The 25241-nt window shown below is 46.4% G+C and overlaps 1 protein-coding gene across 1 annotated transcript; it reads left to right on the top strand.

Annotated features, from left to right (window-relative positions):
* The first annotated feature begins 2598 nt into the window (after nt 1-2598).
* On the top strand, nt 2599-22264 carry LOC307211883 (GTP cyclohydrolase 1-like). The gene is made up of 6 exons (XM_079969014.1): nt 2599-3748; nt 11876-11985; nt 14736-14791; nt 16980-17011; nt 18984-19068; nt 21437-22264. Exons 1-6 carry the CDS (start codon nt 3409-3411, stop codon nt 21561-21563), a joined length of 750 nt encoding a protein of 249 aa, XP_079825140.1. The 5' UTR covers nt 2599-3408; the 3' UTR covers nt 21564-22264.
* The last annotated feature ends 2977 nt before the right edge of the window (nt 22265-25241 follow it).

Below are 25241 nucleotides of genomic sequence, written 5' to 3' on the forward strand. Positions count from 1 at the left end.
AATTATGGTTCCATTTCAGGCCACATCAGTCTGGGGAGATGCAACGAGCCTCATCTTTTGATCAGCCTGCATCGTGCGATTTTGCAGAAGGCTCGTGGACGTCTTCTACGCAGGCCCGTGCTCACATGTTTCTCACATGTGTCTGCAGCCTATGCTCACATGTTTAGTCAAATGTAACACAAAGCAGAGCCCCTCCACTGCATTTCAGGCCAAAAGGCAGCAAGCCGAGAACTGCTTCAACCTCCTGCGCCCCTTTGTTTGTGGATCACTGATGACACTGTCATAGGATCATAGGAAGGTGTTGTGTTGGCAGAGTAGCTAAATCACAGCTAGGAAGCCCAATCTTCTGCAATACTAACTCTTTTCTTGAAATTAAAACAATGTCCAAACATTTGTTCAAAAGCTTTTACTTGAAGAACATATAGCTAAAGTAAGGTTACCAGATTTTTTTCAAAGAATCTGGGGACACTTTTTTTTTTGGAAAGAGAAAAAAAAGTTATTAAAAAAAGTTATATATATATATACATATTAAAAAGAAGTAATATATTTTCTTCTGTGGTCTCCTCTGTCACGTGGCCTTCTTCTGGGCCCCACCCTGCTCTCTTGGAGCACCTTGAGTCAGGCATGGGCTCGGCCACATGTCCTTGCCATTCTGGTGCTCTTATACCCCTCCTCCTCAGTGGCAGCGGTGGTGGTGGCACGGCAAGGTCGGGGCTCCCCTCTTTTTTCTCCTTCCTCTTTCTCTCTCTTCCTTCTCCTTCTCTCCTCCTTCTCCCTGTGTCAGCTCCAGGGTTTTCCTAGCCCCGGAGCACTGCTGGGCAGTCGGCCGGGTGGCCAAGCACTCTTGCTCCCTGCTCGATTTGGGTCACGGGGGGGGGGGTCAGCGGTTCCCCCAGTTGATGCACTAGGCGTCCCTGGTTCCCCCCAGCAGGGGTAGCGGCAGTCTCAGCAGCCTGGAGCCAGCCTGGTAGTGCAGATGGCTCTGGCTGACTTCAGGAGCTGCTCGCTGCCGTGGCGCCCACCATTTTGCCTTGCCGTAAGTCCCCATATGATGTGTCTTGTGCCGTTCAACCAATCACACAACATTCATTCCCTACTAATAAATCCACAACACTTAAAATATAAATCCGGTGACATTAAGTGAAATCTAGGGACATTGCTTGGATGGATTTTGTCCAGGGATAAATTTGTAAATCTGGGGACTGTCCTCAGGAAATGGGGACGTCTGGTAACCATAAGCTAAAGACGAAGTAAGCAAAGTATTTACATTCACATGCTTATACAAGTATGGGCTTTTTCCTTTTTTTTTTTTTAAATTGAAGATTATAGCTTCTTCCTTCGAACTGGAACTTAATTTGAATGTTCCCTTTTTAGGGAGTGGAGTGTCCTTCTGCCATTTTAATGGATGTTCTGGTCAAGGATGCTTTTATGGGATTCCACATTCCAGTGTCAGGATGTGCCACTGCAATTTGGAAAGCATAAAACACAGGGTGAATTCAGCCTAGCTCAACACAAGGTTCTTAAATCCTCTGGAACACTTTTCATATGGTCTCAGACCACAAGAGTGTCAGCTGCTGCAATAGCTTTTCAAACGTATTGTTGTGAGTTTGTCTGTGTTTGCGGGGTAGGTCTGTATGACGCTTGGGTCCCTTCTAATTCCGGCTGGATCCCGGATCCAGCCAGGGTGAAAATCCTATTTATCTACTTGTACCTATTTATCTACTTGCACTTTGACATGCTTTCCAACCGCTAGACTGGCAGGAGCAGGGACAGAGCAATGGGAACTCACCCCGTTGCGGGGATTTGAACTGCCGACCTTCTGATCAGCAAGCCCAAGAGGCTCAGTGGTTTAACCTACAGCGCCACCTGCATCCCTTCAACTAGCTGTTAGAAGGACAATAATTGAGGGCAGTGGTGTGTGAGAGCTGGAAGCAGGCTGTAGGCAGATGCCAGAAAGCAAGAGCCCTCCTTTGCACAGCTTGTCAATATCTTTCTTAAATTGTGGTACCCAGAACTGGACATAGTGTTCCAGGTGTGTTCCGACCAAGGCAGAATAGAGCAGGAATGAGGAAGCTGGCATTCTCTGGTTGCTCTTTGGAATAAAATTCCCAACATCCAAATAGTTGAGATCATAGGAGCCAATTCCTAGGGGCTGAGATCCCTTTGCTCCCCCAATAAAATGTTTGTGTGTGTGTGTGTGTGTGTGTGTGTGTCCAAAGTTGACGGGCATTTCCATTCAAATGGTGTGTGTGCACCGTGTCTTGTGATCACTTATGTGGGGCTTACCTCCCCACCCCCATATTTTATTCAAATTGGCCACGCTGTCTGAGACTGATGGGAGTTGGAGTCCAATAGAACTTGGAGGCCCGCAGCTTCGCCATCTCTGCTTCTGGGGCGAGGCAGTAGCCAGTGGCGTAGCGTGGGGGGTGCAGGGGGGCCCGGCCGCACCGGGCGCAACATCTGGGGGTTAGGGAAATCCACGGGTTAGGGGGCGCAAATCCACGGGTTAGGGGGCGCAAATCCATGGGTTAGGGGGCGCAAATTACTTGCCTTGCCCCGGGTGGTGATAACCCACGCTACGCCACTGGCAGTAGCTGAGTGATTGGAGAAGGTCCGTAGCTGAGCATCTGGAAAAGACAGGACTCAGGGAGACGGAGCTCGGAGGGAGGAATACTGCCACGGTGGCGGAGAGGGAAGCGGACCCGATTCCTGAATCGCAGGAGGTTGGACTGAATGACCCTTGGTGCCCTTTAGTCCAACGCTACCATTTTACCATCGTAAACGCAAAGGCGGCGAGTTTGCTGTTGCCGTTCGTTGCGCGCATTAGCCGCGTGCAGCGTGCATAACACTCGTGTCCCGAGCTTGTTTCCTGCGATTACCAAGCGAGGAAGAGGAGGGACGGCAGGTGACAAAGGGCGCCTCAGTGTAGCTTGCCCAGCTGACAGTCCCAAGACGTCGCCTTCTGACAGAGGAGAGGAGGGCTGCCGTGGCAAAACGGCGCGATAAATACCAGATGGCCGGCGCGCAAGCAGCCCTGCACCAGGCGCAACCCTGACGCCGCGGGCGAGCCGTCCACTCCACTCCTTTGCGCAAGGCGCGCCGCAGCTCAGCTCCGCAGTAAAGCAGCCCTCCTTTGGACCTCCCTGCCCTTCCACCTCTGCAGAAGGTGGGGACCCAAAGTCCCCTGCAGAAACCTCCGCTCCCAGCGTCGTCGGGGACGCTCTCCAGATACCCTTAGATCTCCCCTTTGGGATGCACCAGCGCGCTGCCCTTGCAAACGCCGCCGCCGCAGCTTTGCCAGGCACTTTGGCGCAGCCTTAGAAAATCTCCCTCGTAAATTCCCCCTCGAAGCCTGGGCTGTGCCGTCGGTTGCGCCCCTCCTCCGAAGCGCCTCGCACGTGCTGCGCCATGGAGCGCCCGCGGCTGGAGGCGCAGTGCTACCGAAACGGGGACTGCCACCCCGGACGCCTCCTCGGGGGCTTGAGCGAGCTGGCGGCTGGCAGCAACCCCTGCGAGATCCGCAAGCCGGCGGCGAAACTCCCGCGCCCGCCGTCGGACAAAGGCAGCCGGGCCCGGGAAGGCGAGGAGCGGGAAGAGAGGGACGGGCTGCCTGCCCTGGAGGATGCGTACACTACCATCCTGGAGGGGCTGGGCGAGGACCCCACCCGGGAAGGGCTGCTGCTCACGCCCCGTCGGGCCGCCAAGGCCATGCAGTTCCTCACCAAGGGCTACCGCGAAACCGTTGGAGGTGAGATGCCCGCCCGCCTTTCTTTCTTTTCTTGTTTTGACAACAGCCGCCAATGGTCTGGTTGCACCTTAAAGGCTTCCTATATTTATTAAGTCCTAAGCCTTCGTGGGCTAGATCAGCTGCGTAAAAATAAGTGTCTCTCCTCGTTTCATCTTTTGAAGACCCGCTAAAATCACTTCTGTTCCGTCGGGAACCATTCAGAATACTGTACATCTTCCCACAATTTTCTGATTTTAAAAATGCAGGCAATTAAGAATTCACCTTCCCATAATGTCTTTATTTTAATACTTTTTATGTTTTTACTGCATGGCTTTTGTTATTATTTTTATTTTATTTACAATAAAATATATTATTTTATTGTAAAGAATATATTGCACATTTTTATTATATAGCTTTGTTGTAAACCACTCTGGTGTTTTTAAAAAAATGAATGAAATAAAAATATTTTAAATGAACGAATAAATATTACTATATTAGATTTCTTACCCACCTTTTGCCGTGAGGTGTTGGGGAAGATAAGGGTAATTTTAAAATGCGGTATTGAAATTGGTTAAAACAAATTGCAATCCAGGGAATAGGATGGGCCCTAAAAATAATCTGCAGTGCTGCTGATTGTTGTTGTTTAGTCGTTTAGTCATGTCTGACTCTTTGTGACCCCCTGGACCAGAGCACGCCAGGCACTCCTGTCTTACACTTCCTCCCGCAGTTTGGTCAAACTCATGTTGGTAGCTTCCAGAACACTATCCAACCATCTCGTCCTCTGTCGTCCCCTTCTCCTTGTGCCCTCCATCTTTCCCAACATCAGGGTCTTTTCCAGGGAGTCTTCTCTTCTCATGAGGTGGCCAAAGTATTGGAGCCTCAGCTTCACAATCTGTCCTTCCAGTGAGCACTCAGGGCTGATTTGCTTAAGAATGGAGAGGTTTGATCTTCTTGCAGTCCATGGGACTCTCAAGAGTCTCCTCCAGCACCATAATTCAAAAGCATCAATTCTTCGGCGATCAGCCTTCTTTATGGTCCAGCTCTCACTTACATACATCACTGCTGGGGAAACCATAGCTTTAACTATACAGACCTTTGTCGGCAATGTGATGTCTCTGCTAATGCTGCTGATATATTCATCAAATCATAGAATTGCAGAGTTGCAAGGGACCCCAAGATGCTGGGGTCATCTAGCCCAACCCTCTGCAATGTAGGAATATTTTGCTCAAAGTGAGGCTCGAACTCACGACCTTGAGATTAGGAGTCTCATGCTCTACCAACTGAGCTAAAGGCATTTTCTTTTGTATTGGCACTGAACAATCTGGTCATCACTTTATTAAGTATATCCAGTATTGTTCCTCCTCTTGGAAGACTGCGTCTGTGTGATCTCTTTCGCATGCCTTTCTTTCTTTTAAAAAGTGGGTTTAGTCAGCAGCAGTTCTCATCCTGCCTCACCACTGATTATGCTTGGAGCTGTAGTTATTTTAAATAATAAAAAAAACAGATTTTATACATACATGAGAATAGGTAATCATAAATTGTGTAATAATAGGCCTGACCTGGAAATATTGAAATATCAGCAAGCCTGTAATGCTATACTGAGCTGCTTGGGATGGATTTTACTTATATGCTGCTTTTCTGCAGCAAACCTGTGCCCTGACTTAAAGCAAACATTCAGAGACCTCGAAATAGAGAACACTTGGAAATAAAATTATACAAAATACGGAATGTGTCAGTAAATTCACAAATAGCAAAAATCAACAAAAAAAAAAAATTGTAAACATGCACATTCTCTCTGCCGTAGCTGACACACTTCATATCTCTTTATTCTTTACTGCCAACCCTTGAGGGACATAGCAAATATACAGACTTTTGCCGTTTTCATTTCAGGGCCACATTAATCTCTGGCTATAACAATCAGCTCCTTGGTTCTTGCTGCCTGGAAGCAAGTTGATTAGCAATCCTCTTAAACCTTGTTCCAGGGTTACTGGATTATTTCTATAATGTAGCCATTCAACACTATCTGGGAACTGAGGGTGTTTGTGTATGAATGAATGAACAAGGTTCATAACTCAGTAAGCGTTGGAAGTTTACTTGCGTTTGTTTTACAGCAATGTGCAACTTTGTTTTTTTAAAAAATAATATTTATTACTTTTAAATCTTACAAAAAAAGAAGAAAAGAAAAAGAAAAGAAAAAAGAAAAAAAGGCAAAAGAAATACAATACAATACAATATACAATGCACAACACAACATTAACACATTAAACTAAACATAAAAAAAATACATCATACCGTTTCAATGCCCTATCTTTCATTCCCTCATTTCATCGACCTCCTCTCACCTCCCTTTTCGTATTCCACTTCTATTAATTATTTCAGCAATTCCTTTCCCTCTTTCTCTATTTTCTGTCATATAATTAACTTAACTTATTTTAACCTTATCTTCCATTAATACCATAATACTTATTTATACTTAACTCCTTATAACATTTCTACTAAAGCCTTATAATTTCATTCCAACATTTTTCTAACACTCATTAATTTTACAATATTTCTATAAATAAACTTTAAACTTTTTCCAATCTTCTTCCACCATCTCTTCTCCCAGGTCTCGGATTCTGCCAGTCCTTTCCGTCTATTCCATACGGTCCATCAACCTGGTGATCTTCTGTCCGAGGCTCTTAACTCTTTTCCAAGTCCCTTCTGCAGATCTTCTTCATATTTATACATGCACTTTACTTTGTCTTCTGTTGATCTTATTCTTAATTTCCTTCCTTTGATGCCGAGGAGTAGATCTCGGGGAGGCTCCAACCTAGCAATATTTTTATTCCTTCTCGACAGGTCAGCCAAATCTCCGTAGTTAGCACTAAAGTCCAAAAGATGTTTCAGGACGTGTTTCAAAATCCCTCCAAAACTGAAAGTCCCCACAACTCCAATCTCCTCCTGGCCCAAGTCCAAATCCCAAAGGTCAGTACATCCCTGCATGAGGGAATCTATCCAACTTTCCTTCTCAAATCCAAGCAGGGCTCCAATCCTCAAAATCTGACTTTCTCTAAATTCAGTCATAGAAGGCAACAACTTATATTCATCAAATTGCCTCTGTAAGACTGGGACTCTCTCCACTTGTATTACTTTAGGTTCAACAACAACTTTCTCCCTTGCCTTCTCAACAATTTGCCATGTCAAAGTAGATTCCTGAAACAATTCCTGAATAGTTTCTGTATAGATGTTCACTTTTTGTCCCAAATCAGTCACTTTTTGTCCCAAATTGTCAATTTTGATAGTCATCACATCTGTCCTCTTATGAAGCTGTTCCAATGAGGCACTTATCTTGCATAATGCAATCACCAAGGCTTCTTCTGTCGACATTCTTACCAATCCAAGGTCAATCCCTGGTTCTCACAGTTTTTTTATCTCTGCAGCTGGTAATCTCCCCAGCTCCACTCCTGTAACAGTTTCAAAGGCTCCCTCTAGAGGGAAACAATTTCTATTTGTATCAATCCTTTTAAACACAGTTCAAGCAACAAAATTAGTTTCAATTTTCAGTTATTTTACTCCTTTTTCAAAGCAGAAGGAAATAATGGAAACAATATATTTCTCTTATTTAGCTATCTGTCCACATACGTTTTATTCACAGTCAATGAACTTTCCCAAAACATCAGTCTTACTAGCAGCCCGTTTCCAGGTTTGAAGCAGTGGTAATTTATCTTTCTTCGCTCTCTCTCCTGCAGGCTTACACGATCCAAAATTTCCCCCCTCTTCTCCTGCTTCCAAGGGGGGGTTTAATGATTTTAACCGATGGAGGTTTAATCCTTTACAGAAGACTTTCCGAGACTTTAGCTTGCAGCCTCTTTGCTTCAGTCTATTTACAAAAGGGGAATGCGGACTTCCTGTTTTAAACCTCCCCGTTTCAGTGCCAAATTAAGACGTTTAAAAATCCAATTTTCCGTTCTACTCATGGGTAGTTGTTTTAAGATCAAATTGTCCACAGGAAAAAGTCAGCGCTCTCCGACAACAGCTATGCGGCTTCACTCCGTGAAAGAAGCAGTCAATTCTAAGCACCGCGCCACTCACCCCACGTCGCTCCGGATCCCCGAAACCGGGTTTCCCCACGAGTAGGGGAGGCGCAAAAGGTGCCAGCCAAATCCCACGTTCACAGGCTTCTCCCGCCTGTGATTTTTGGTGGGTCCCCGCCTTCGCCGTGGTGGCCAGACCCTAATTTCCACGAAGCAAATTCCTCCCGATCAGAGGAATTCAGCCATTGCTGGAGGCGCCAACCCGGAAGTCCAGCAATGTGCAACTTTGAACACACAGACACAATTCTCGTTTCAAGGGATAAGACTTGTTGTAGAACTTGTCTGAGGACCCTGAAGCAGGAGCCCCGATCCTACATGAGCATTGTACACGCCCCATACTAGTGGTTCAGTGGGATTTAGGGTACTACTTTGACTAAAATAGCTTCCATCCTCAAGGCAGAACCCCAGAATCTGAAGGCACCATGCCAAGCTGACAACTAAAAATGTAACACTGGCACTTAGCAATTTCCTTGCTGAGGACCAGGTTACAGTGGTACCTTGGGTTACAAACGCTTTGGGTTACGTGTTTTCAGGTTGCGGACCGCGGGAAACCCGGAAGTACCGGAAAGGGTTACTTCTGGGTTTCACCGCTCGCGCATGCGCAGGAGCGCCAAATCGTGTCACATGCGTGCACAGATGCAGCGTTGCAGGTTATGAACGCTACAGGTTGTGGACGTGCCTCCGTCACAGATTACATCCGCAACCCGAGGTTCCACTGTACTTTAGGGACCATCTTAACCCATCTAAACCTGCCTGGGCCCTGAAGGAGGACTTGCTCTTTTAGCTCATTCTCACTGGATATGTGATTGGCAGGTACAGTGGTACCTCAGGTTAAGAACTTAATTTGCTCTGGAGGTCTGTTCCTAACCTGAAACTGTTCTTAACCTGAGGTACCACTTTAGCTGATGGGGCCTCCTGCCGCCATGCGATTTCTGTTTTCCTCCTGAAGCAAAGTTCTTAACCTGAGGTACTATTTCTGCGTTAGTGGAGTCTGTAACCTGAAGCGTTTGTAACCCAAGGTACCACTGTACCAGGAACAGGGCCTTATCAGTGGTGATGCCGCCGGACTAATGAAAGCCATTCCCTGGAGAAATAATCTCCCACTTGTTGACAGGTTTTATTTGGGTCATGAAGAGTTGGGCATGACTAAATGACTAAACAACAACAACAAAAACTGTTCTATGCTCTTTCTAGTGCCACTGATAGCTTTTAAATGCATTTTTAGATTCATTTTTACTGTTTTTAATATTTTGGTTTTCATCGTTTTTATGTTTAGATCACTTTTGTGGAAATGTGGCATGAAAAGAAATTGAAATGAATGGAAGAGAGAACATTTTTACAGTTCGCTGCAGCACGTGGCCACTAGGAATGTGAAATATTTTTCTAGGCCTGCCTATCTAGTTTGACCTAAACATTCTTGGTCTGTTACCCGTGGGGTATTTAAAATGCAGTCAAACGAACAGTTCATGTTTTGCTAGATAGGCACATAATAGGAACTGAAGCTCACAGAGTTTCCCTGTAAGTTTGCTAGAGAGAACTCTGTGAGAGACACTCCCACTGTGCCCTGACAGAGGAAGGGCATAGCTACACACACACACACACACACACACACACATACTTAACTGCCTGGTCACAGCCTCTCTTTTCTCTCTCTTCTTCATCTCTTCATCAGCAAGCCAGAAATGTGAGAACATCTGCTAAGTCTAAGCTTCAATGCCCAGACACTGTTCAAAACTAGACTAAAGCACATCTTTGTAGCTGAATTACCATTTTAAGCCGGCCTGAACAAAGCTGTTATCTCTGTTACTCTGTTCTGAGTGAGCAAATGTTATTTTTCACCTTTTACAAGACTGTGTGATTATTGATTTAAGGGGGAGAAATGAGGAAAATACCAGGAGAATCCAGTCTGCCTTAAAGCACGCAGGATTCCTTAAACTACAAGGTTCAAACTAAACTATCTAGGTGTTAGGAAAACATTCTACAAGAAACAGATAAAAGTTCCTGTAAGATTTAAAGAGGGTTCCAGATTTTTTCTTTAAGGTGTACGAGTGGCACTCTAGGCTTGATTGGTGTCAGCTGGAGGTGCACATAAAGGGAGGAAGGTGCAGGGTGCAATTTCCGCACGAGGAAAGCACACACACACACACACTGTCAGCACGCACGCTGACAGCAAGGTTGGAAGTAAGAGAATGTGTGCTGCTAATAACTGAGTTTTGCTGCGTCAGGATTGTTAATTACTGGACTGAGATTATACTGTGCTGGAGAGATAAAGAAAGAATGTAAATAGCTTGTACAGTGGTACCTCAGGTTACATACGCTTCAGGTGCCCCATGATATTCTTGTAAAGAAGCTGGTAAAATGGGGACTTGACTATGCTACCACTCAGTGGTTTTGTAACTGGCTGACTGACTGAACCCAAAGGGTGCTCATCAATGGTTTCTCTTCATCCTGGAGAAGAGTGACTAGTGGGGTGCCACAGGGTTCTGTCTTGGGCCCGGTCTTATTCAACATCTTTATCAACGACTTGGATGATGGACTCAAGGGCATCCTGATCAAATTTGCAGATGACACCAAACTGGGAGGGGTGGCTAACACCCCAGAGGACAGGATCACACTTCAAAACGACCTTGACAGATTAGAGAACTGGACCAAAACAAACAAGATGAATTTTAACAGGGAGAAATGTAAAGTATTGCACTTGGGCAAAAAAAATGAGAGGCACAAATACAAGATGGGTGACACCTGGCTTGAGAGCAGTACATGTGAAAAGGATCTAGGAGTGTTGGTTGACCACAAACTTGACATGAGCCAACAGTGTGACGCGGCAGCTAAAAAAGCCAATGCAATTCTGGGCTGCATCAATAGGAGTATAGCATCTAGATCAAGGGAAGTAATAGTGCCACTGTATTCTGCTCTGGTCAGACCTCACCTGGAGTACTGTGTCCAGTTCTGGGCACCACAGTTCAAGAAGGACACTGACAAACTGGAACGTGTGCAGAGGAGGGCAACCAAAATGGTCAAAGGCCTGGAAACGTTGCCTTATGAGGAACGGCTAAGGGAGCTGGGCATGTTTAGCCTGGAGAAGAGGAGGTTAAGGGGTGATATGATAGCCATGTTCAAATATATAAAAGGATGTCACATAGAGGAGGGAGAAAGGTTGTTTTCTGCTGCTCCAGAGAAGCGGACACGGAGCAATGGTTCCAAACTACAAGAAAGAAGATTCCACCTAAACATTAGGAAGAACTTCCTGACAGTAAGAGCTGTTCGACAGTGGAATTTGCTGCCAAGGAGTGTGGTGGAGTCTCCTTCTTTGGAGGTCTTTAAGCAGAGGCTTGACAACCATATGCCAGGAGTGCTCTGATGGTGTTTCCTGCTTGGCAGGGGGTTGGACTCGATGGCCCTTGTGGTCTCTTCCAACTCTATGATTCTATGATTCTATGATTCTAGGTTACAGACGCTTCAGGTTACAGACTCCGCTAACCCAGAAATAGTACCTCGGGTTAAAAACTTTGCTTCAGGATGAGAACAGAAATCGTGCTCTGGCAGCGTGGCAGCAGCGGGAGACCCCATTAGCTAAAATGGTGCTTCAGGTTAAGAACAGTTCCAGTTTAAGAACGGACATCCAGAATGAATTAAGTTCTTAACCTGAGGTACCACTGTATATAATAGTAACAGAAATGCTTGTGCAACCAGTCAAGCAATAAAGAAGCTATTGACTGTGAATTTGAGTATGACTCCCGTTCTTGTCCTCTGCCTCCAGGGAAAACTCTGCTACAAACAGTAAGAAGTGGTTTTACCAAGGTGCGACCACACAAGCAGAAAAGTGCAGCGGAAGTGTGTGGGCAGTTAACCTCTAATACTAAGCTCCCCTTTTAAGCTGGCAAGTGGATGGTACCCTGCTGAACTCCCAAACATGAGGAAGGAAGGATAACATCTAATAAATATATCCTCTCCTAGCATCTATCTACACCCCAATATTACTAATTATTCTTTAGTCAAGGCCAGAACTTGTAGATGGAACAAAGTGCACTTTCCCACTATTCCATGAAAAGCTTCTGTTTTGTCTTTTCAGACATACTCAACGATGCAGTTTTCGACGAGGACCATGACGAGATGGTGATCGTGAAGGACATTGATATGTTTTCCCTCTGTGAACATCACCTGGTACCTTTCTTCGGCAAGGTACTGGTTACATGAAACGCTTTGTGGTCTAAACCAGTGTTGGCCCCCTGCTGGAGTGGCTGGGGAAACCCAGCCACATGGGCGGGGTATGAATAATAAATTATTATTATTATTTAAATTATTATTATTATTTAGCCTGAGTTGGCTTCACAGGTGTGTGCTGGATTCTCCCCAGCCAAGTTGCTTGGGACGGAAGATTCTGCCGTCCACACTGCACATTGCCCATTGCCCAGCCTTTGCAGACGTATCCAGGAATCCGTGTTTTACATGCAAAGGGCTCAATGCCTGCCATTTTCCCTGACGGCTGGGAAAGATTCCTGTCTGAAATAGGACTGGAAATAGGAGCAGGAAACCTGTGCTGCAAAAGGCTTTGCCAGCCCCTGCCTTTCTCCCCATTCAACTGAGCTTTAAACCTCTCCGCCAAATTTGGCAGTGTGATGCAGGCGAGCGTGATGTGTGCTTGCGTCTTTGTGAGAGTGGCGTGTGCCTCTGTGTGTGTGTGTCAAAGAGAGGTGTGAGTGTGCCTCGGTCCTGTATACCTGAAGGAGCGTCTCCACCCCCATCGTTCAGCCCAGACACTGAGATCCAGCGTCGAGGGCCTTCTGGCGGTTCCCTCATTGCGAGAAGTGAGGTTACAGGGAACCAGACAGAGGGCCTTCTCAGTAGTGGCGCCCACCCTGTGGAATACCCTCCCTTCAGACGTGAAGGAAATAAGCAGTTATCTTATCTTTAAAAGACATCTGAAGGCAGCCCTGTTTAGGGAAGTTTTTAATATTTAATGCTGTACTGTTTTTAACATTTGATTGGGAGCCTCCCAGAGTGGCTGGGGAGACTCAGCCAGATGGGCAGGGTATAAATAATAAATTGTTGTTGTTGTTGTTGTTGTTGTTGTTATTATTATTATTATTATTATTATTATTATTATTTCCTGGTTGTTTTGCGGCACGCATGTGTGGCGAGTATCTGTTTGTTGTGTGTGTGCATTCGTGTGTATTCATTTTGCTTGTGGTGCGCGTGCATTCACGGCAAGCACATTGCCCACACATGCGGGTTTGGTGGTCACTTGGATACCACCCGCAAAGGCTTGGCCAGCATTGAATACGGCCTTGGTGTCCAAAAGAGTTAGTCCTTTGGCAGATCATACTGACTGAACTGGATAGGCAAGTAGCAGCTTCCTAGATCCCTAAGAATTCTCTGTGGCTCAGAGTTCTTTGGGTGACCTTTCGTTTGCACTCCGTCAGGCAGCAGAGGAACCAGCCTCCACGGCAGGCTGCCAGGAATGGACAAGACAAGGGAAAGTCCTTAACATCTGCTTTTATTCAGTATTCACAGAGAGAGGCTTAGAAACGCATCAACTTGGAGCAATGGCGTTGCTCCGAGTCAAACCCCACCCCCTCCGTTTCTCCCATTATGCGTCATCACTACGGTGGCTGAGCTGTGCCTTCTGCCTCTGAGCTTTCTGCTCTCCTACTTTCAATGCCTGCCAGGTTCTGGGAGAGGGGGGCTGTCTGGAATGCTTTCTAAAGACATTTGAGTGCGTCAGCTGTACCCCCTCTGGTGCTGCTCCTTCCTCTCCCATTATTTGAAGAAGAAGAAGAAGAGTTTGGATTTGATATCCCGCTTTATCACTACCCAAAGGAGTCTCAAAGCGGCTAACGTTCTCCTCTCCCTTCTTCCCCCACAACAAACACTCTGTGAGGTGAGTGGGGCTGAGAGACTTCAGAGAAGTGTGACGAGCCCAAGGTCACCCAGCAGCTGCATGTGGAGGAGCGGGGAAGCGAACCCGGTTCACCAGATTATGAGACTACTGCTCTTAACCACTACACCACACTGGCTCTTTCCCCTCATCTGCCTCTCCCTCAAACCCTGTTGTAATTCTGAACTGTCTCCTTCTTTGGAAGGGTCAGGCTGGGGAGGTGGTCTCTACCATTCCTCCTCTGCCCAGTCCCTGACATACTGCTGTGTTGAACTACAAACATGGTATATTGTTTATTTACCAAAGAAACCCTCTTCCCTACTCCCTGTTAGATGTGCTATCCTGCTTTTATTTTAAGGGGATGACACAGGGGTGTATCGCTGTCCGCCAGCGCCTGGGGCAGATGCTCCTGTGCTGGGCAGGATGAAGAGGGTCTCTTCACCCCCCGCAATCACCCAGCCCTCACTGCCAGGTGACGGGGGTCTCTGTGGGGGGTGCCTGTTTTGTGTGTCTCTCCCCCCCCCCCCAGCATCCTGCACGTTATGCCACTGGGATAACGTTTGCTTCTAAGCCACCGGTTCTCAACCTGTTGGTCCCCAGATGTTGTTGGACTACAATTTCCATCATCCCCGAGCTCTGGCCTTGCTAGCTAGAGATAATGGGAGTTGTAGTCCAACAACATCTGGGGCCCCACAGGTTGAGAAACGCTGTATTTAAGCCAATAGCACTGAAGACTTGTGAGTTTGAATCATTGACAGAGATTTGAGGGAAGTATCCTCGATTGCTTTGGGGAAGAGGATTGTTTTGATTTTACTTGCCCTTGGCAGTCAGATCAGACAGGCCGCTGTAACGCAGACCAACAAGGCAAATCCACAAATCCCTTTGAAACGAATTGTGCATTAGCAATATTTCAGAATCGCAGCATTAGTGACTAGAGCAGGGAGTGTGTTGGAGAAACCTATTCCCTGCAACATAACTGGTGTGTTGCGGTGGGGATAGACTCCAATTGTGAACCCAGTATTAACCATTCTTCCCTCTCTGTTTGAATCTGCAGGTGCACATTGGATACTTACCGAGGAAGAAAGTGGTTGGCTTAAGCAAACTTGCAAGGTTCTTATTATTCAACTTATGTTCTTGTCTGTTTTATGGAATTCACCGGTGCAACGTGTACTGATGGCCGCTGTCTCAGATGGCTTTGAAAGGGAATTAAGACAAATTTGGGGAGGAGAGGTTGTGCCAGTGGCTCTTAGCCAGCATGGCCATTCACAACCTCCAGGTTCAGTAGCGGCTTATCACTGAATAAGACTTGCTGGAGAGCAGTAACAAGAAATCATTGTCTTCAGACCATGCTTGCTCACTGTGGGGAAATGGGGTGTTGCACCCGGTGGACCAACCTGCTGTCTCTGTGGCGCAATGGGCCATTGCGTCCGGCTGTTAACCGGAAGGTTGGTGGTTCGAGCCCACCCAGGGACGGCTGTGGGCAGGATTCCTGCATTGCAGGGGGTTAAACTACATGACCCTTGGGATCCCTTCCAACTCGACCTTGTGTCTGATCCATCATGACTCTTCTTAGGTTTTTGAAGCATGCATCAGTGTACACTTATGTGCATTTTGTGTGTATGTGAAATTAGAAGTTACATGCGATCTGGGATGTTAACACTGATAAGTGAGATGATTCATTTATTGGCCACGGGTGCCTCCTAAACTGCTGAGTTCAGGACCACACACATGGGGGTTATCCCTTTTCTTCTTTCGTCTTTGCAACAGTCCAGTGATGCAGATTGAATCGGACTCTGCTGCCTTGCCCAGCTCCAGATTTCTGTACTGCAGGCGGTATGAGGACATGCACCCTCTGCTGCGGGAGGCCAGTGGCTGGGAAACACAAGTATCCAAAGAAACTCCTGTGTTGCAAGGAGAATGTCAACAATGTCTAGGCAACACGGTGACCATATACATACGTAATAGGCAATCTTTATAGAATTCCTTCAAATCACAAAAAGTTCAGAATGAAATCTTTAGTCTCAAAGTCTCTGAAAATCTTTAAATGAAGCGAGGTACCAAACTTTGTACGCTGGAAGACAAGCTGTGAAGCTTTGTGTATTCAACAATGATGTCCAACACTGAACGGTAATTCCGGATATTGACTACCGTTTCGTAGAATTCTTCATCATCGGACACGGAGCAATGGTTCCAAACTACAAGAAAGAAGATTCCACCTAAACATTAGGAAGAACTTCCTGACAGTAAGAGCTGTTTGACAGTGGAATTTGCTGCCAAGGAGTGTGGTGGAGTCTCCTTCTTTGGAGGTCTTTAAGCAGAGGCTTGACAACCATATGTCAGGAGTGCTCTGATGGTGTTTCCTGCTTGGCAGGGGGTTGGACTCGATGGCCCTTGTGGTCTCTTCCAACTCTATGATTCTATGATTCTATGATTCTATGATTCTATGATTCTATGATTCTATGATTCTATGATTCTATGATTCATCAGTGCGGTGGGTGGATATAGAATGCTTCATAAAACCATCTTATTTTGAATGAATGTATATAAATGAAAATATCAAGTCACTGCATTATTTGAACATTTCATGATTTTAAAGATTTTCTATTACGTATGCATATGGTCATCGTGTTGCCTAGACATTGTTGAGGGAAACACAAGTAGGCAGAGAGCTGTTGCACTCCGGGTCCTGCTGGCAAGCTTCCCAGAGGCATCTGAGAGCTGAACTAGATGGGTCTTTAACTTGATCCAGCAGGGCTTTTCTTAAGTTCCTACATATTATTGTTCTGAGGAATTCTGGGGACCGCAAATGGCAGTCTCCAGTTGGGAGAAGCTGTTGGTGCTGATGTGTTTTGACCCTGCCCCACCCTCAAGAGAAGCGATTACCTCATGCTTTTATTTGAAAGCATGAGTACAGTTGTACCTTGGAAGTCAAATGGAATCCGTTCTGGAAGTCCGTTTGACTTCCAAAACATTTGAAAACCAAATGTCAGCTTCTGATTCGCTGCAGTAAGCTCCTGCAGCCAATCAGAAGCCTCAGAAGCCCCGTTGGATCTTCAGGTTCCAAAAGAACGTTTGCAAACCGGAACAATCACTTCCGGGTTTGCGATGTTCAGGAGACAAAATGTCCGAGTTCCAGGGCGTTCGTGATTCAAGGTACGACTGTACTCCAAAGGTAAAACCTTGACAACTGCAGCCTGAGAGTGAGTCTTGCTTTTCCCCGTTTTGCATTCCATTTGCTCATCTGTTTCTTGACACCATGCCATTTATTTTCTCTCACCGTTATCTTTTCTCCCTCCAGAATCGTTGAAATATTCAGCCGAAGGCTTCAAGGTTTGTATCCTTTCTGCCATATGATGCAGCTCTGCCTTCTTGCTAACTCCCCTATGTTCCTCTAATGCCACCCCTAGGAGTCACTCTAGGGCAAGAGTGGCTAACCTGTGGACATCTTGACCAGGGGTTCCCAAACTTTTGTCTTCAGCTGTTTTGGACTACATTTCCCATCATCCCTGACCACTGGTCCTGCTAGGTAGGGATGATGGGAGTTGTAGTCCAACAACAGCAGAAGACACAAGTTTGGGGAAACCCTGATCTAGACCTTCTTGAACTATAACTCCCAGACTGTTGGTCGTGCTAGCTGGGGCTGTTGGGAGTTGGTGTCTGACACCACCTGGAGGGGCAGTAGCTAGGCACCCCTTCTCAGGGGCATGAATTTCCCTGAGTGTGCTGTGAGAAACAAAATTACTTTAAGAATCCTGCGGGCCTCTGGATATTGTGGAATTCCAAATCCCATTGGTCTTATTATCCAGTATAGCCAGTAGTAAGGGAGTTGTAGCCCTATAGCACCTGGAGGGCCACAGGTTCCCCATCCCCAATAACTGCCAGCAGGGCTGCTTTGCTCTCCGGTCCTCCAAATGCCCCCCATATCCGCTTCATACTGAGAGCTGGAGGGGAAAGGCAGTGGGAGGTCAGCGCAGTGCGCATGCAGTGGCAGGAGCAGCAAAATGGGAAGATGGCAGCCTTGCCTGTCAAATCTTCCAAGACAGGAATGTGCAGATCAGGACAAGTTGGTCAGTCTCTGTTTGATTTGCAGCAGAGCGGCAAAGGTTTTTAATCTTCAAATGAAAAACAAAAAAAGATAGCTAGACAAGGTATGTCAATGGGAACTCACGTTGAGTGCTGAAAGCAAATTCCTGGGCTGAGTAACTCCTCAGAGGAATTGTTCTCCTTGATTCTAAGTCAGAGGGGAGCGCTCAGGGGCGGAGGAAGGGGGACGGTGGGGGCAGTTTGCCCCGGGTGCCATCACTGAGGGGGGTGACATTTGGCGCACCGCCCGCCCACGACTCTCAAGCCTACCCCGAGCCATCGGGGGATGGGGCGGAGCTGTGCCGCCTTGCCGGTGGCCTTCCCCTCTTCCTCCTTCGTTTTGACAGCTTAGGGGAGGTTTGGGACTTGCGGGGGGGGGGATGCGCCATTGCCCCCCACTCCTGAGCTGCTTCCTGGGTGGGGGAGCCTCCCCCATGCTGTCAAAAGGAAGAGGGAAGGGAGGAAGGCTGCTGGCAAAGTGGCGCGGCTCCCTCCCCCCTTGCCCAGGAAGCAGCCCGCCATGGGCAGCTCCCTCCGCCCCCCTGGGCAGCACCCCCCTGGGACGCTTGCCCCACCCTGGAGAGCACAGCATGTGCGCCGCTCTGGGTGCTGGAGTAGCTAGCTCCGCCTCTGGGAGCGCTAGTGAGTTTTGTCCTTTTCTCTCAATATCTGACACACACACACACCCTGAATGTGAGGAGGGAGACAGTCTTTCCCCCCTTTGCCTGTGAAAGCCCCCTTCCCCCCAGCTTAGCTGAAAGTTCTCCTTTGAGAACAATTGGCTCGGACCAAATTGATTCAGAAGTCAGTAAGTTCATTTATTCCAAAGTTAGCAATTTACAGTGGTACCTCGGGTTAAGAACTTAATTCGTTCCGGAGGTCCGTTCTTAACCTGAAACTGTTCTTAAGCTGAGGTACCACTTTAGCTAATGGGGCCTCCTGCTGCCGCCACGAGGCCACCACGCAATTTCTGTTCTCATCCTGAGGTAAAGTTCTTAACCTGAAGTACTATTTCTGGGTTAGCGGAGTCTATAACCTGAAGTGTCTGTAACCTGAAGCGTCTGTAACCCAAGGTACCACTGTATTAAGGAAAAGAATGTATTCAAAAGTTAACCAAAGCATATATCCGTAAAATAGCAGTGAGCGTGTATTTGAAGTTGCCAACCAATTAAAGACCATAGCCTTTTCCCCCCCTCACAATGCACCATTATTTTTCTAGTCCAGGAGCGGCTTACCAAGCAGATTGCCCTGGCAATTACTGAAGCCCTGAAGCCTGTTGGAGTGGCTGTGGTCATTGAAGCATCGTAAGTTCAGCATGTCCTGTCCAGCTTGCATTTTCATTGCATTTTCCCCATTTCCCTCTTTTGCTGGGGGCGGGTGAGTTTGCATATTATCACTATTAAAAACACACGCTATAAATAATCTAAGAAACCCAGCATGATCCTATACTCAGGAAGTGCCATTGATCTCAGTACAGCTCACTCAAAGGTGAGCAATAGGATTACAATCTTGCTTAGTTGCATGTTGCTGTACACAAAACAGGTTGAATGACCACCTATCATGGATGCTTTTTATTTTTTATTTTTATTTTTCAAATTTTACATTTCAAATCAAACGTCTATTAAACCATACATTCATTGACTTTCCTCTCTCCCCTACCAAGGTACATTTAATATATCCATCATTCCTGCATATTGTAATATACCCATCTAATTCTGTTTTCCTATCTTGCATCTCTTCAACATATGTTATATTGTTGAATTTTACTTTAATACTGCCAGCGTTTTCAACTGTACACAATTATTTTCAAAATATTCGACAAGAATTTTCCATTCCTCTTTTAAATACCTGTTCTTCTTGCTCTCTAATTCTATTTGTTAGACCTGCTAATTCTGCATATTATGTCATCTTCAGTTGTCCGTCTTCCTTTACTAGGGACTTCACTCACTTTCCATTTTTGGGCTAAAATCTGAGCTGCTGTTGTTGCATACCTAAATAAACGCCCCCCCCCCGACTCCTGGAAACCTCCGTATTAACAATTCCTAACAGAAATGCCTCCGGTTTTGGGGGGGAAAGTTTTTAAAACTTTTTCTTCATCTCATTAGATATTATTTCCCAATATTCTTCAGCTGTCTGTCATGGATGCTTTAGCTGAGATTCCTGCATTGTAGAGGGTTGGGCTAGATGAAACTTGGGATCCCTTCCAACCCTAAGATTATACACCAGAGAGGGAGCAGGGATGTTATCACCCAACCTGTTCATCTCCCCACTCCTGCACCCCCACCTGAACTCCTATTGGTGAAGCTGCCATCTGAGCATGTGCAGCAGCTGTCCCAATGGCACACACCTCAGCATAACTGCGAAGGGGAAGTGGTTTTTATTTTCAAATCGGGTGCAAACAGCTGTGTTTCTCAAGAAACTACATCAGGGATCAGCAAACTAAGGCCTGGGGGCTGGATGCGGCCCACTCGGACCCTGTCGCCCGCTCGGTCAGTCCCCGCACTAAACTGGCGCGGAGGCCTCACTGTGTGGGGACTGACTTCCGCTATGCTGGCACGGCCTGCTGCCAATCCGAAGCCATGGATGCCTCTGGGTGGGCAGCGACACTGACGCGGTTTTGGATTGGCTGCAGGAAGCTCCTGCAGCCAATCCGAGCTGTGGACGCCTCTGGGCGGCGCCCCTTCCTTCCCACTGAGGAGGCCACGTATGGCCAAGAACCGAGCAGGAGGAAGTGGCAGCGGCGGGGGGGCTGTCTCCGCTGCCCAGGCCAGAGGCATGAGCTCTGCGCCCCGTGGACCTCTGGCTGAGGCAGAGGACGATGATGACACTGCCAAATATGAGGTGGCAGGAGCATAAGTGGTGATGGCGGGGGTCCTTTTGGGAGGGGGGTCCGGCCCCCCCACAAGGACTGAGGGACCGTGGACCGGCCCCCTCCTGGAAATGTTTGCTGACCCCTGAACTAGTCGTACCTCATGTTACGTTTGCTTTAGGTTACGTGTTTTCAGGTTGCGTCCCGCGGGGACCTGGAAGTACCGGAAAGGGTTACATCCGGGTTTCGCCGCTCACGCATGCGCAGATGCGCAAAATGTCATGCGCATGCGCAGAAGCGGCAAATTGTGACCCGAATGTGCGCAAACGCAGGTTGCGTTCTTTTCAGGTTGCGGACGGGCCTCCCGAACGGATCCCGTTTGCAACCAGAGGTACCACTGTACAGGATAGGTAGGGATTGTGGCTGACTTCACGTGTACACGGCATCGGACACCACCGATGGAAGTGCACCAGAGCCAGTGTAAACAGTGTAAAATGCGTACATAACTGGACTGAGTTCTGAGTAGATATTTATGGGCTTGCACCGTAAAGTAGCTTGGGAGGCATTGTATGTCTGTGGGCAACATTTTAAAATTCATACGCACCCCTGCAGTGGTATAGCGCCATGTGATTTTGCAGCTTATGTAACTCAGCATTTATTTATTTTTTACAAAAATGTGTAGCAAGCTCTGAATTATTCTTTGCAATCTGACTGTTATTTTATTGTGCGGTTCTTGACCTTCTGAAGTTGTCAGCTGCTTTGGACATCGTTCACCGTGGAAAATAAACCACAATGGTATGGGTGTTAGCAATTCCTGCTGCTAATTTGATACTAAAAATGCCTCTTTGAATGTTCCCCGGCAGGCACATGTGCATGATCATGAGGGGAGTTCAGAAGATGAGCAGCAAAACCGTTACCAGTGCCATGCTTGGAGTCCTGCGGGAAGATCCCAAAACCAGGGAGGAATTTCTCGCCTTGATCAAGAATTAAACGACAGCAGCTTGCGGCTCTCTGTGGGTTTGGATCCCACACTTGAAACCAGTTGCCAAGACTTAATTGCCTTCTGTGAGCCAGAATCTGTGCCATAAAAGAAGAGGAAGAAGCAGACAAAAAAAAAAAGGTGAAAGCAAAAAAAGAGAAGAAACTAAATAACTGCACCACAGCTTTGTTCTCGCTTCTGGGTAACACCTTAGAGTGTCGTTAAACATTAGCTAGGCAGCACAAGCACCGAACTCCCATTTCGCAGCAAAGAAATTGGGTATCCCTGATCCGGCAGCATCTTGTGACATGGTGAGCCAAGGGCCCCTTTGCACCCTGCATCTTCTAACCCTTTGAGAACAAAGCAAGAGATCCATCCTCTCCTGTGAGTTTCCATGCATCACAAGAGTCGCACATCGAAGCACACAAAATGTGAATGCAAGAAATGCTTATTTGCAAAGGTGTGTTGTGTAGGTGCATTTAGGATTGGCTCCAGCTCTCTTTGTCAGCTGTATGCTCAGTGGATGGTCCAGGTGTGGCCTGTTATTCTAGTGTAGGTTAGGGGAGCCTCAGGCCCAAATGTGGCCTCCTAGGTCTCGTATTTCCAGTTCTAGAAAGCCTGCCAGGCCCCTTCTCCCAGGCCCCACTCCTTATTGGTCCCACTCTGTGTCTTCCTTAGGTACTTTTGCCTTTGTGGCATGAGAGCCTCACTTTTTTTTCTTTTTTAAAAAAGCACAAATACCAGTCAAAATACATCTACTTTACAAACTTTTATTGGTTTAATATTGACTGACTTGTTTTGGCTGACTCTCAGGCAGGCATAGGCAAACTCGGCCCTCCAGATGTTTTGGGACTACACCTCCCATCATCCCTGACCACTGGTCCTGTTAGCTAGGGATGATGGGAGTTGTAGTCCCAAAACGTCTGGAGGGCCGAGTTTGCCTATGTCTGCTCTAAGGGATCATGGGAATGATAGTTTGGTTAGGGTGATGAGAGTTATGTTAAAAGATAATGTGTCAATCCATTCCCCCCTGGGATTATCCAGAGAGCATAAATTGCTGGTTAACTAGTTCATAGTGGCAAACCTTTGCATGTTTGCTTTGGAACCAGGGTTGTATCCTGCTAAGCCGTTGCATGGCTGGAATGATTTTTAGAGGCGCAACAGAATGTCCCCACTCTCTTCCCCTTGCACCAGCCAAATCTGGCCCGGGTTTTTTTTTGGGGGGAAGAGACATTCTATTGCACTTGTGAAAGCTATAGTTGTTCCGCTTGCACAATGACTTGGCTGAGTGCATTAGATTGTGCTGCATGGGGGGGGGGGGCAGCTGTCCCCTCCCCAATCAAGTAAAACAATAGAAATACTTAACTAATTGTTAAGTATTATGTCGGTTCTGTCCCTCCATAACAAGAGTCCTGCCCCCCCCCCCAACAAAAATACTGGCTACACCCATGTTTGCACAAAAGGCTTTCCAGTGGGTGATACCAAGCCAATTAAAGGTAAAGGTAAAGGTACCCCTGCCTGTACGGGCCAGTCGTGTCCGACTCTAGGGTTGTGCCGCCATCTCACTTAAGAGGCCGGGGGCCAGCGCTGTCCGGAGACACTTCTGGGTCACGTGGCCAGCGTGACAAGCTGCATCTGGAGAGCCAGCGCAGCACACGGAAACGCCGTTTACCTTCCCGCCAGTAAGCGGTCCCTATTTATCTACTTGCACCCGGGGGGTGCTTTCGAACTGCTAGGTTGGCAGGCGCTGGGACCGAGCAACGGGAGCGCACCCCGCCGCGGGGATTCGAACCGCCGACCTTTCGATTGGCAAGTCCTAGGCACTGAGGTTTTACCCACAGCGCCACCCACGTCCCGCACCAAGCCAATTACTGTTGCCAATTTTCTAACTGGGATTAGAAGGGGATGAGGAATCTTGACTCTCGAGATGTCAATCCTGTGCACACCTACCAGGGAACAAGTCCCACTAGACACAGTAGGATTGGTTCTCAAACTTTTTTCTCCGGGCCACACTTTCAGAATAAAAATTTGCTTTTGACACACTGAATTTTTTATTGATAATACATTGGAAAACAAAAAGAAACAGCTGCTAGCAGTGCTTGATTTATAACATAGAACACAACTAATTTTTTTAAAAAATGATTCTATACTATACTACGCTGAAATGTTTAAATGTTTCTTTGATTGTCCTTGAGACTTCCTACCACACTTGCCAATCCCTCCTGCCACACTGTGCGGCAGGACTCCCTTCTGAGTAAAACATACAGCATTGCAGTATTCTTGAAAACCTGTTTTAAGTAGGGATTCTTTCCATTGGTTCTCTTTAGCTAGAATTGTTGCTAAGTGTTTCATGGCCCATTATGACTGCATTTGGGGGGCTGTGGCTTTTTATGTTATACAAAGTATTGTAAACACAATCAAATCTGTACTGTACAACAAAACTTGAGATGTGCCCTGTGATCTAGAGACTTGAGACAACACAGAAAGTGCTGGCATTTCCTGAAGAATATTCCTTTGTTATGACATACATACTGTGTATACACACAGGAGTTCACTTAAATCAGGTGTTTAAGAGGAAAACAGGGTTGCGCTGACCTGTATGTTGTCCGAGTGGCTCTTTGTATAGGAACACATTGGGAACCTGCCCATTCACACACCAGCAGCAGAAACTTTGAACTCTCTAGCAGTGGGAGGCTATCTCCTTTTCCTCTTAACTAATAGTTTGTTTTTTATATTTAGTAAGAGAAAATAGCTGCGTAAAAGTGGTGCTAAAATGTATACTAACTGAAAAAGTCGTGTTACTAGTAGATTTATTAAATGCTTTATAATGCAGAGTTATAGTTTGGCATTCCAACTCTGTTATTGTACTGAAAAGATTGAAGAGTTTTATTGTACCAAAACTATTAAAAATAGCCATATTACATGCTTCATATTTAGGTTTGCATATTGTACTGTATTTCCTTGTATTTTGTATCTGCATTACCCCTTAATGCCATGCAAGAAATTTAAGACTGAATGAATCGCAATAGTAGTTTTTTGTCCAAGTAATGTATGCATTAGAGTCAGCACTGGGCACAAACTAACCTAATCAGTGAAGAAATCCTTGAATTGCCTTTGTAAAGAAGGGCAAAGTAACCGTGCCAAGAGCAAAGGAAAGGATGGCAAGCATATTTGCACCATTTGGACAAAAAGCCTACTAGCATTGCATGGGTACAAGCAGAGAACCTGTGGCAGCCATTTTGTTTGGACCACTGGATGGAGCTACAAACTTACAGAATTCACGAACTGCTTTACAATCACATTTAGCATTTTTGGCCAGCATTTATTTTTTTACAAACACATCATTTAAACTCCAGAACACTTCAATCCAGTGTTTAGGAATGTTGCCTTGCAGTTACATTTTTAAAATAAATTTATAAAAATGTACAAACTGCTTCATCAATAAACTAACATAATGGAGTAACCAGTGAAATCAGTAGACAGCAAGAACCAAAATTCAACCACCAAAAGCATCAGAAAATAAAGATATTTAAAGTCTTCAAAAGTAATAGGGAGGGGGGACATAGGAATCTCTGGTCATAAACCCCCGCCACATAGTCTTGCCCAGATCAGCAGGGACAGGGGATGATTTTTTATTGAGGGGCCTGATGACTTTCAGAGAACACCAACATGAATCCTGTTACAAAAAG

The sequence above is a fragment of the Podarcis cretensis genome (assembly GCF_951804945.1).
Source record: "Podarcis cretensis genome assembly, chromosome: 3".
Taxonomy (NCBI): domain Eukaryota; kingdom Metazoa; phylum Chordata; class Lepidosauria; order Squamata; family Lacertidae; genus Podarcis; species Podarcis cretensis.

What these genes read in the sequence shown, in the direction of transcription:
- LOC307211883 (XM_079969014.1), top strand. Translation starts at nt 3,409, where the DNA reads ATGGAGCGCCCGCGGCTGGAGGCGCAGTGCTACCGAAACGGGGACTGC. An exon ending in CTACCGCGAAACCGTTGGAG is followed by an intron (nt 3,749 to 11,875) that starts GTGAGATGCCCG and finishes TTGTCTTTTCAG; the next exon opens with ACATACTCAACGATGCAGTT. An exon ending in TGGTACCTTTCTTCGGCAAG is followed by an intron (nt 11,986 to 14,735) that starts GTACTGGTTACA and finishes TTGAATCTGCAG; the next exon opens with GTGCACATTGGATACTTACC.